Source organism: Penicillium solitum, assembly GCF_028829755.1.
Source record: "Penicillium solitum strain IBT 25940 chromosome Unknown utg000003l_segment0_segment0, whole genome shotgun sequence".
NCBI lineage: Eukaryota > Fungi > Ascomycota > Eurotiomycetes > Eurotiales > Aspergillaceae > Penicillium > Penicillium solitum.
The window spans coordinates 2,363,422-2,375,702 of record NW_027072123.1 but is presented as its reverse complement, the minus strand read 5'-3'; the positions used below and the strand labels follow the sequence as shown (position 1 = coordinate 2,375,702).

General features: G+C 46.9%; 5 protein-coding genes across 5 annotated transcripts; 3 read left to right on the top strand and 2 right to left on the bottom strand.

Annotated features, from left to right (window-relative positions):
* Window positions 1-210: 210 nt before the first annotated feature.
* On the bottom strand, window positions 211-1,460 carry N7455_004801 (TauD/TfdA dioxygenase family protein; the record flags this gene model as incomplete). Its single annotated transcript, XM_040956298.2, has 4 exons — window positions 211-365; window positions 418-792; window positions 849-1,178; window positions 1,232-1,460. The coding sequence occupies 4 exons, from the start codon at window positions 1,458-1,460 to the stop codon at window positions 211-213; spliced, it is 1,089 nt and encodes a 362-aa protein (XP_040813398.1).
* A 751-nt stretch (window positions 1,461-2,211) lies between these two features.
* On the bottom strand, window positions 2,212-4,264 carry N7455_004800 (putative MFS transporter; the record flags this gene model as incomplete). Its single annotated transcript, XM_040956191.2, has 7 exons — window positions 2,212-2,426; window positions 2,485-2,613; window positions 2,672-3,108; window positions 3,167-3,273; window positions 3,328-3,501; window positions 3,550-3,767; window positions 3,841-4,264. 7 exons carry the CDS (start codon window positions 4,262-4,264, stop codon window positions 2,212-2,214), a joined length of 1,704 nt encoding a protein of 567 aa, XP_040813283.2.
* Window positions 4,265-5,351: 1,087 nt separating this feature from the next.
* Window positions 5,352-5,669, top strand: N7455_004799 (uncharacterized protein; the record flags this gene model as incomplete). Its single annotated transcript, XM_040956304.2, has 1 exon — window positions 5,352-5,669. The coding sequence occupies one exon, from the start codon at window positions 5,352-5,354 to the stop codon at window positions 5,667-5,669; it is 318 nt and encodes a 105-aa protein (XP_040813320.2).
* Window positions 5,670-6,397: 728 nt separating this feature from the next.
* Window positions 6,398-6,712, top strand: N7455_004798 (uncharacterized protein; the record flags this gene model as incomplete). Its single annotated transcript, XM_040956197.2, has 2 exons — window positions 6,398-6,558; window positions 6,643-6,712. The coding sequence occupies 2 exons, from the start codon at window positions 6,398-6,400 to the stop codon at window positions 6,710-6,712; spliced, it is 231 nt and encodes a 76-aa protein (XP_040813311.2).
* A 3,316-nt stretch (window positions 6,713-10,028) lies between these two features.
* On the top strand, window positions 10,029-11,127 carry N7455_004797 (uncharacterized protein; the record flags this gene model as incomplete). The annotated part of the gene is made up of 4 exons (XM_040956157.2): window positions 10,029-10,259; window positions 10,315-10,448; window positions 10,507-10,975; window positions 11,035-11,127. The coding sequence occupies 4 exons, from the start codon at window positions 10,029-10,031 to the stop codon at window positions 11,125-11,127; spliced, it is 927 nt and encodes a 308-aa protein (XP_040813239.2).
* Between the last annotated feature and the right edge of the window lie 1,154 nt (window positions 11,128-12,281).

Here is a 12,281-nt window from a genome sequence, read left to right as displayed (position 1 = left end):
CATCGTGATCGTTTGAATATCTATTTATTTTCAGTAAAATGCACCCGTATATTGGGCCAGTTCAATCCTCAGGATGAAACTACATGAAGCCAAAGGATACAGTATACCATGCAAGGCATGTAGGCACTTCTAAATTGTGTTTGAAAACGAGAATTTTCATTAAATTGGATCATAAAGCTGATTTTCCAATGCGAATTGTGATAAAACCACCTATTCGCTCTTTTCCAGCGCCTCACGTCTTCCAATACTCTTGGGATCCAGATATGGCCTCTCTCCGAGGCCAACAGCACGGTGTCCAGTGCGCGGGCCAAGTCCGTCATAATCCCAAGTTGCTGCGTGGTACACCGATCGGTTATCCCAGATAGCTATAACAAAAGTTAGATACGGCAGTCAGAAATTTTCACGGGGGGATCATACCAAGATCGTTCGGGTTCTCCCAGCGTTTGCGCACCTGCAGGTCATGGTTCTCAACGATAAGAGTCACGAACCAGTCAAGAAGATGACGGCTCTCCTCCTCGGAGACATCGTTAACCTTCTGCACGTGCGTGCCGACAGCGAAGACACTCTTCCAGCCGGTGACAGGATTGGTACGGATGACAGGGTGCTCAGCGATAAGCTCTTCTCCGACGTTCTCAGGCGCGCCACGAGGGCCAGGGTGGATGGTGAAATCGTTGCGCTTGGCAACTTCGTTGAAGCCTGGTTGCGCATATGTTGCGGTCAAGCTCTCCAGGAACTTCTGGTAAGGCTTAGAGATACGGTCGTAAACCTCGTAACCTGAGGCCCACAGAGTGTCTAGAAGAGGATTAGTGTCTCTGTACAATTCCATAGAGTATGCAAAGGGGTCTTACCACCACCGGTTTTCGGAAGCTCTGTGAGACGCAATAGAGTGTAATCACTGGGAATGGGCTCAAATGTGATGTCACTGTGCCACTCCCTGCGTGCGGTCTGCTTTCGCGGGTTCCTGTCCTTGTACAGCTTTTCCCGGCTTGCGGAGCTGATAACACTAATCTCATCATCCTTTACGCTGTGTTCCCGACCAGAGTTTGCTACTGGGTGGATGTGCAGTCCGGATGTGCTTGGCTTGCCCGAGAGTTCACCAAGTCGTTGGACAAGCTCCTTTTGCAGTTCGTTGTCTAGAGCATCCTGCTTACGGAAGAAGACTACTCCGCGTTGCGAGACTAAGATATCATGTCAGCTCTATCTTCCACGCATAACCACGGGTATAACTCACTGGTCAGAGCAAGTTCCCGGATCAGATCATCGGAATTAGGGGCGCGCAGGAAATCCTTCAAGTTGGCGTTGGGGAATTCACGTCCAATGACTGGAGTGACATCGAAGGACTCGAAAGAATCGAGAGATCCATTGGACTTGATAGGCTCACGGGCGAGACCTGTCAGCGTAATCTTGTCCTCGACGATGGGAACCACCGTAGGTGCGGTTTCGGTGACAGCGGATGCCATAGTGAGGTTGTTGGAGACAGTAGTAATTGTTGGACGGAACTGTGTGTTGATGCTGGTAGGTAACATACGGGACCATGCTGTCCATCTTATACTTTGCGACACACAACCTAGGTTGATGATGCCGATTATCCGCTTGCGACATCTGCTTCTTGTTGTGCCCAGGCCTCATTGTCACAACCCCGCAGATCTGGAACATTGCTGTCGCATAGTTAGAGTGAAAGCACGTCTTTCATGTTGATCATCCCAATAGATAACAGTCAACTTGTGATGTCAAAGTTGAGATTCGTCATTTTCCCCAGGAATTGTCTGACATCCCGCCTCTGGAAATCTCACCGTGATGGGGTCATATCTATGTGAGGTTGCGCAACACAGTTGATTACCAACGATACTATACCTACATGAGTTAGAGCCAGAGGTTGTGTTCAATCAGATCAATCCAAAAATAACTGCACTGCTCGCTTATTTTAATTGTCATCGGCTAGATGTATATTTTATTACATGCATGGGTTATGCTCAAGCACGCCATGGACGGTCCGACCAATCGCATGAATAGGGGAAGAGTATTATTTTAGATGCAAAACTATCTAGCGCCTTATTGGAGTAACTATTCGGTATAAGCGAGATTAAAAGTTTGTTCATTGCTGTGATATCAAATCTGTACGAACTAACTTCCATGCAGTAACGGACCAAGTCGGCTCCTCCCATTCCTTCACGTGTAAATCTGGCAAAGGTCCAATTGCTGGAGACATAATCAATGGGCGAATCTGAAATCCAATCGCTTATTTCCTTCGTCCTTGGTGGTTGCCAAGTAATTCGCCTTCTCGTTGTCCGTCATGGCATTCCATTTCTTGTCCCGGCTTTGATTGCGCCAGACATAGTATACCTTGGTCAGCAAATATATGAAGATATTCGAGACACCCAGTCCCACTAAAGCACCATTGCCTCTCCGGTAGCGGGGAGCATCATCTGAGTCAAATTAGAATACCGGACAAAAGCGGAAAATCAAAGGAAGTTTATGACCAACCAGCGCGATAGATATTAGAAGCAATAATTCCCGATGACTGGACACACATGTTATACATGGCAGCCGAGACCGTACGGGATCGGACAGTGTTCGAGTTGCGGGAGTTCCAGTTAACTTGAATCGCATGCGCTGTGATTTTGTGAGCCAAAATACCAAATGTGTAATAGGTGTGAATAGGTGAGCGTACCATTTGGATATGCCAGCAGCACAGTCATAACCGCCCACACACCCCACTTGTTTGCAGTACTGATGTCGGCCACATATAAATAGACCAAGAAGGGAAGTATCCATATCTGCCCGAGAACAGAGATCAAAGTTAATTGACTTGTAATTTCCGAGACGTATGTGAGGAGTAGAAGGAAGATAATGGACAACACTTCGCTAGGAATAACCAAGAGATTCGTCACAAAGGTGCCGAATCCGAGGCCCCTCAGAGTAAGAGTTAGATATTGCTTGGGGGGTACCACTGGTGTTTGGAAAGTAAGTCCGATGATGTATATCGGCCAGAGATCATAGTCCTTCAAACTCTTCCAAAGTAGTTTGGGTGTAATCGGCTCTCGATTGTGCATGGTTCCTTTACTTGGGTCATCACGAATTACTCGATTGACAATGATGGTTTCCTCCCTGTGAATTCTATTAGCAACGATGCAAAATTTTGTAAAAGAAAAGTGAGATGACTTACCGCGGAGTGAACCAGCCTGATTTACCCCGAGACCAATTCGCAGTCTGGCATGGTCCTGGGGGCATCAAAACATATGCGGATAGACCAAATAGAAGTGTCAGAAGGCCCTACCCTTGATGTGAGTCACACGTCCTTTCAAATTATATGAGATGTCTACTCACCTCCAACAAGAACAGCCAGCGCCATCCCGATTGACCTTGAACACCACGAAGATGCAAAAATCCGAAAGCAAGAAATCCAGCAAGAATATCCGCAATATTCATAGCCGTCCAAAAGAAGCCGAGTCGCAAAGACAGCTCATGATGTTTGTAGAAGTAGGACAGGTACAATATCACCTTCGACTTTGTTAGCAGTGACCCGTAAGAAGAACAAGTGCAACTTACATCTGGGATAAATCCGCCTTGCAAAATACCAAGCAGGGCACGACACAAAAGAAATGTTGTTCTTCCATTCAGTCCATACTGTGCCATAGCAACTGCAGACCAAAGAACCATTTGGGTCGGAATCCACCGATCAGGTCCAACCCATTTACTGACGAGTTGGGAAGGAAGCTCGGCGCAGAGGAATGCGAGCTTAAACACCGTATTTCCGAGATTGTAGTCTGAACAGAGGATGCACTCTGGTTAGCCCTGGGATATCATAAGATGAAAAGAGAACTCTAATTCTTCATTTACCATTCGTGTTCATATTCAACTCGGGCAGCATGTTGTCGGTCAGAGCTTGGGATAGATTGGACCGATCTAACTCCAAGCACATGAACATGAGGCAAGTAAATACCATGATACGAAGATCAATCTTTCGGATCAATTTGTATTCCTCGCTCCATGTCCACCGAGCAGATGGGTCGAATCGGTGAAGATTCTCCCAGTCCGCTCGGGGTTGATATTCCTTTGCGGTGTCAGGGTTGTCATAAACGGACGGCTGGGTTGCAACTGCGTCGGCATTATAGCCTTTGCCCCGCTGAAACCAGAACCGACGTTCTTCTCCCGGTTGACCCAATGGTGCGATGTCAAGACTAGTAGAAGAGTCTGTATTTGGCCCTTTGAGCACCGAGATGGACTCATTCGGGCCTTTCTTTGCAGTGTACACAGTGGACATCTTAATGAGCCAAAGATGCTACAACCAAATCGTGAGACTTATTGAATTTTCGTTCTACCTATGACAAATTTGGAAAATCCGGCCTCTTTTTATAGACCCTGCAGCGACAATCTCATCGGGATATTTTCCCTGGAACATGCTTTCACTGATAAGAGAGAACTTGGCACTGGCTTGCATCATGAAGCCAAGTATGTAACAATTGTCCTGTTGGTGTTGTGAGAGGTTCGGGGTCAGGCCAAGAAGTGTCAAGGTTTATTAGGAATGACATCTTGGTGGCTAAATATCACATCATTCAGTCGAAAAACCACATCTTACCCAAACCAAAAGTAAACTAAAATTTTGAAGAAATCAACTACCGGGGACTCCGGAACAAATATATTCGCCGAGAAAAGCGCAAATTGCCAAATCCCTTTCAGTGAGGTTGGTTAGTTTTGCCTTGTTGACGCTGTCCTGTAACCTCCGCCTCCATGCTCTCGACATAAAAGTCCCGACCTCGCCTTTGGAGTCCCTGTTTTTACCTTCTTCTCTCCCTCTAGTCCCTCTATCTGCTCTCGTCGCTGTTCCTTTCAGTTTTTGAGAGATTTCGCTCGATCCAGCACGGAAGTTATTCTGGCCATATCCAAAATCCTTTAAATATATATATTTTCCTATTTTTCTCTGTCGACTGGCAGGGTTCCATTGATCAATTCCACTTATTTACCATTCGATCTATTCACGACCTTTCTCCTACTGCGTCCGTTTATCTATCAATCGCTGTGCCGGTGTCTTTTCCGCCACATTAGGTTGGTCCACCGAGGCCCCAGGTTCTTGCAAAATTGAGATGATCTCAACGTGCGCCTAAATCTTCTCTAAAAGTGTCGGCCATTCAAGTGTCGGCCATTCAAGTGACCCGTCTTCCCCCCCGGGGATAAGCCCTCCTCCCATCACTTCATGGAGAGGTGTGTTTCCCTTTTTATTGGTCGCACTGGCGTATGCACCGCGACTGGCTAGCAAACGAGACGCTTTAAGTTGTCACGCAACTCAGAAGGAGGCTTCTACGGGGCCCTTGGAGCCTTCTCTCCCGTTTGTGGCTGATTCCCCGAATGAAATGGCCAAACCCCATCGAGCGCCCTTGATCCGGAGCCTAGAACACATTCAGGAGCAGTTGCTGCAGATTATCTCTCTCGGAAATCTCAATCTAAGGCGATACAACTTCCTTTCCGCCATTTTGAGCCAGATCCGTGCAACGGAGTCGGGCCAGTCGGGCCAGTCGATCCAACTTGCCATTTACGAGACCGTCAAAGAAATGATAAAGAAATTCCATTTCTTGGTGGTGGCCTCTCGCGCAGCCAGCTTGCCGCAGCAATTGGTTGAGTCGCCGACCATGGGGGCAGATAGTCCTCTAGGTTTTGATGTGCTTTCGTAAGTATTTCTTTCCCCTTTCTTTTTTCCTACTCTCCCCCCTTCCCCACCTCCCTCCTCATTTCATGTGCTTGCCATCGGAGGTACAGTTTATGATCCTGCCTTAGATTTGGAAATTCTCAAGGTATTGTTCTTCCCGAGTATCATGGATATATCAAGCATCCAGTGGTAAGGCATAGACGTAAACAAAGAATACTAAATCTTAGCCATAAAATCACCTAATTTACCACCGAGCTGGCCACCCATATCGCCTATTAATTTTAAATGCACTCATCCCAACCACAGCGCTATTAAGTAAACTCAAGTAGCAGATTTCTCTATCCGGGCATGCCTCTCTTCTATGCCCTAGCATCCTGTATATACCAGTATACGCGCAGCGAATGAGAAGAAATGGCAGAAGCGCACACGGTCAAATAGGCTGATACCCTATTAAGGAGGGCCTATAACTATGTCGGCAACTAAACCAGCGGATTCAACATAACTAGATAATATCATGCCCGGGTTAACCGTGAATAACGTGAATCGCCCGCATGACGACCGTGAGCTGTAGGCAGCCATAAGACATGAACACAACCCGGCCTCGGTGTCGGTGGACGGAGAAGTTCGGCCTTCGGTCTTATCCCCGATGCTAATAAATACGCCTGCGTGGCCACCAGTTTTCTGACAATTGAGTCAAAAACATTATCCATCTCAACACTATCTATCCATCTTCTTCCATCAACTATAGACAATATGAGCTCCTTTGCATTACGTGGGTATCGCTCTTCCCGGCAGACCTTCTTCCGGGGCTACGCCCCTCAGCACGCCCCCGGGTTTCGCGGTAAAATGGGCGGCCTGCTCAAAGTCGCGCTCCTAGGCACTTGCGCCTACTTCTTCGCAAAGAAGATCTCCCGGTAAGCTAGGTGCCCGATCTCAGTCATATCCTTGCTATTGGTACATGAACTGCAGAGCAATTATTGAGCTAACAGGTTCTCTAGCGCAAACCAATCTCCTCCTCATGCTAGCTCCAACGGTGGCTCCCAGCCTGTCCAGCCGGTTTCACAGTAAAATGCACATTGCCAGCCGGGTATTCGGCATCATTACCATGTGCAGTCAACTCCGATCCTTCCAGTGGGGGTCCAACATCCCCGGTAGAGGGGGCGGATGCGTTGAAAAGGTAGAAGATGTTTTATTGGGTGATAATATTATGGAACGATAATGCATGTTACAAGAACTACACCCAATCAAGGGCGGTGGGATCTAGAATCCTTCGTGTGCGAAATTATGGCATTACGTTAGGGCCATAGACCAAGCCACTCATTATAAATTGTTGAAGTCTCACATAGAGTGGCCTTTCTTTCAGCGAGAGATATCAAATATCTTACCAACACCATCTTCCTTTTCTTCTCTGAAGCCTGATCACCGGGTCCATGCTAGATAATTGTTAGTGTCGGATTCTTCTGACCGTCTCCCTAGTATAGCAGATTAGAAACGATATATTTTGTGCTATGTATAACTAGTGACAAATCTCCCAAAATGTTTCTCAGGACGAATGTCATTCTAGCGATATTCGTATACATCTAAAAATACACCCGAAAAGACATCTAAAAAGACCGTCCAAAAAGACCAATAAAGGGACATGACAAGGCAGCATAAGCGACCGACTATTCTTGTTTACAGTAATTTGGATTAAGGGTCGACGGATCATCTGATATTGCTTATCTGAAGCGGGAAACCCTCCAGGGCTCGGGTATACCCGGACGTGTCACATGGAACCCCTCATCCCCGTAGGCTGGATGACACCGAAATTTGAAGGGGAAAACGTAGCTTGAAAACACCGAAACATCAATCGTACCATAACAAAAGGTAAAAAAACAAACGAGCGAAGCGAAGAATGAAAATACGCAAGGAGTGAATCCACTCGGGCGTCTAAACGGGTACTACTTTTACTTTATCCACGGATGTTCAAGGTGCTTACTCCGTATTCCGTACTCCATACCAAAACGGTCAATCTGAGTCCATTTACCCGTAGTGTATAGACGAGTGGATCTCGTCTAGAGCAGCTAGGCCATTGACACAAGCTTTGAGAACCCTCGTAACCGGATAACTAGGGGATTGATCTCAGCACTTTAGGCACAAACCCGATACTACAGCACACCTAGAAGGTGGGATTGGAGCATATATAAATGACAACGGTCTACAGGGTACGATGTGTGGGAGGAGAGAGCGACGGGATATTATTTCCAGCCACTTGATGCCCCGGTCGCGGCTGTGAATGGCGATCTCTGACCCACGCTCGTATCCTGAATTAGCATAGGCGAAGCAGCAATGTGGCTATGAGATATTAAAACACCCTCCCGGTTAGAGCATGTACTCCGTATGTACCTAAACCCTGTTGAAGCCTGAATTTAGACTTTCATTTGCCGGAGTATTTACGTTGACATCATTGGTTTAATGTCGTCGGGGTCTGGTCGGATTTCGGGACTTCTCAATGGGCCTCAGAAATGGGGCACAGGGATCTCATCCTTTAATCTCGGATGATGTACGGAAGAGCCAGGGCTGGAGTAGGGGTTTGATGAATATGTAATCGGTTCATATGGTTACCTAGGTGATGAAATCACTGGTTGTGGAGTGCTCTATACAAATGGATATTCCTGCCAAATGTATTCAAATGTATTTAAACAGAATCAACGGTCAAATCCAAGTATGTTGTACATTCGACGTGCACTGACCACTGCTTGAAGCATTTGTTCAGATGGGGCAGTGGAGAGAGACTTGGCAAAGTTGAAGGCACGCCCGAACAAAAAATTCCAAATAATTTTGCCAACTGTCAAACATTACATAAGAAATGGAGTGGTGCTGGTAATCACCCTGGTTATGCCCTATAAATTATATTGCTGTTGCAATTAGGGAATGGATAGGCATCTGTATGGTATTGGCCCCCACGTGCTAAGACCCCAGCTTCCTTCCCGATGACACTCCGTGCAATTTCCGCGGGTCTTGTTCCATCAGGAAAGATAGAATATTAGGGTTCTTCACCCAGGTACGGGCTGAAGAGAAGGTGACAAAAACAAATATGCCCTGCAGAATGTGTGTAGGTAAAGGGGAAGTAAAAAGTACGAGTGTAGAAGCTCGGTTGTGTGCCCAAGCTCGGACTGGAGACTGGATCCATGAGAGACAAGGGAGATCACCCATTGGTCACGGCGTATATGCGGGTGTGGAACGAAGTTCGATGCCAAGTGGGTCTCATCCGAGTGTGTTGAGCCTCTTTGGCGAGTGAACGGGAGTCGATCAACCATTTCGGGTGCAGATCGACCTTCGGAATGTGGGCACCCGCACCCTTTTTGTTTATTTTACTTTTTTATTTTTAAAACTCGGGTGTACACCAACCAATCACGGATTTTTCTTGGTGTTGGTTACAGAATTTCAACTCAGCCTGCCCAGGTTGCTGCAACTATCTCATGCCACTTGCCCTACACCGCAATGATCCACGTGCAATATGCCAAAAATAATACTCACATAGCCTGGCATCTCTAACCTGACCGTGATGAACATCCTTATACCCGATGAGGGAAACGAAGCGCAAACGCCCGGTGATGGGGGTTCATTTTTGATCGGCATCAAATCTATCATCAGGGCTACCAATCGCCCCACTGTCTAAATCAAACCCTCCTTTCGATCCCTGTAGTTTGGAGTGGAATTTGGTCGTTTAAATTCCCAATGGGTAAAACTCCATTCCCGAGAGAAAAACTAGAGATAAACGGTGTTCAAACATTGCAACAAAGCACTTCGAGGCGGCTGCATTGACCCATAAACGCCCTAGTGGGGCGTATCGCACTCCAATAGGATGGAACTTTGTAAGATGTGCAGTTGAACTACGGAGTACGTGGGTGACCGATTTAGGAGGCTGAGGCTCTGATCGACTGGGAGATGATCCCCCGTCATTGTCGTAAAATCACCGAACGTGACTCTATTCATTTTTGGCCCGAAAGATCCCTGCTAGGTGAAAATAATAATATCACTAGGCGTTCTTTGGGTCGTTTCAGGCGTTTTTTAGACCGACTATTTAGTATTAGCTTGGTTCTTGATTATGTTATTAATTAGGCACCAGATCGGCGTCCTGCTGTAGGTTGAGGGTTTAGAGATACGACCGAGACCGTCCGAGATACCCACTCCCCCATAGAGCTGTTGACACTAATTTAATAAAAAAAGGTCCTTATTAAACCGCTTTCCCTTGTTTCTTTTCCATCTATCTCTTTGTGTTATCTCCCCACTCAAACTCGCACCACTTCTACAACGTCCAAACGTGCCCGTGTAACTTTGTCCCGAATGGCATATTGAGCCGCATTACCCATACAGTATATTTCCGTCGCATACCTACAATATGTCCGCATTCAATACCCCATATGCCGACTCCATTCCGCCGTCATTTGACCTCGAATGTGCTACTCCCATGCCCTCAACACTGGCCAACCACAACAACGCAAGCCCAGCGGAGTCGTATCTCAATCCCCCCGTGAATATTTCTTCGCCTTCCCAAACAAACTCCCACCGAGTCAGCAAAGCTATGAAGGGCAAGCGAGTTCATGCATGCCAGCGCCCCGGATGTCCGAAGGTAAGTACCCTTGGGATATTACCAATGGATCATTTCGCTTACCACCGTCATACAGGTGTTTACTAGAGCCGAACACCGCAGACGACATGAGCTTAGCCACGAGCCTAGAAAGCGATATCCTTGCACATACGAAGGGTGCAAAAAGGCATTCCATCGCCAAGATTACTTAACTCAGCATTTGAGTCGGCAGTGAGTAACCCCCACACGATTAGAAGAGATTGAATCCAAAGACTGACCTGAATAACAGTGCGGCTTCAGCACCAAAGGAAAATACATCATACGCTCGAAGCGACACATCAAATCGTCGGTCAAGCCTGCAAGAGCAGATGCAGTCGCAACCAGCCAACTCGCCTCCCATTCCATTCCAAGCGGATCCCACCGACAATTATTCTGGCGTGTGGGGAAGCATGGATTCCTCCATGTCATGTCCCCAGTATACCAGGGGCCAAAGCCAGTCTTCCACATCCGCTGATGACCACCCATCCCCATACTCTTATACGAACGATATCTGCAGCTCGCCCGTTGCGAGCGACTCCTTTTCAAATCCCCAATACCCCACTACAGGCATGCCGGTAGAGATGGTGACTGCCATCGATCAATATCTGCGGAGCATCTTGAAGCCTGAAGCCTTTTCATCACCCCACCAGCAGATGAACCCCGCCATTTGGAACTCGGATATTCAGATCGATCCTACATTGACGAAGATCGAGAGCCCAGTGAGTGGGACCTAGGAAACCATCCCAAACAAAGGGACAAATTCTAATACTTGTATCAGGACCAGCTACCACTCTACTCATGGCCTCCCGCCCACCATTTGCAATATGAGGATCATCCAGTGCAGATGAACCACCCATCGAACAACCGCTGAGAATTATTCGTACCAACGGTTGATGCGCCTACTTTGGACTTCTGATTTGCTTTAGCGTTTTCGTCCCTCTCTTCCATCTTCTCGCTTGCTCTTTTGCAAACCCCCTACTCTTTAAAGGATCTTGATCTCTTGATACCTGGGGTCCGCTTTTGACGGGGCATTTATGCCATTCCTTTACTTATGATACCATGACAATCTGTCGTTTTGACACAAATTTGTTTTAATTCAATTTGAGCTGCCTTACTTCAAGAATGTGCGCAAGGAGACGCATTACCCACACGATGTTCAGGCATCGCGGGCTCGGGGTCTCGGTTTTGTCTTGTTATTAATTATTTATGATACCCATGAGAATCTAAACAATTCCCACAGTCATTACTACGTTTATCGTCATAGTGTATACATTGATGTAGCCCTCTCAAAGATCTTCTCCACGTGTTGGGCCCGGGGGAAAAAAAGGTCCTGTGAGACGATCTGCAAGGCGTACAGCCTTACAGCCTCAAAGGTTGGATCTATTGAACATTAGATGTACAAACCACATTCCCGAGACCGTATAATTGCGCCGCCACGGGGTTGTCACATGACAGGTTTTGATTGCTTCGAACCCTTCACGCGCCGGCTGTGATATCCCTTGCATGTGGCTCTTTGTGTTGGTTTTGGTGCCTCGAAAAGGCTGCCGGGCGAAGCGCCTGCTTATGCCACCCAACAACGCCTACGTACCAGCGAGTTACCTGTTAGCACACCGCTTTGTTTAAAATTACAATACTACACCTGCTTTTTCACGTTTTCCGAAAAGGATGTTGGGTGGTTCTTCATCTTGTTTGTACTGTGTACCCTGTTCATGTCTCACGTGGAGAAAACCACCAAATCCATTGTGCCGCTACTTTTCTTGATTTTCAGATGGGTTCGACTGCCGAAATATGGTATTCATAGACCCCAATCCCTCCAGACTTTGATTTTTTTTTGGCGCTTTTAACCGATTATACGTCAAAGGCAATGCCCCATAAATAATCCCCCGCTTCAATATTTTATCATAAAATATAAATAAATTACACAATAGACTTATTAGCTATAATTCTAGTATTCTTTCTGATACCTCGTGTCGATAGTAGGTTGTATAAAGGGCGGATCACCCGCACAGGCATCAAATCGAATCT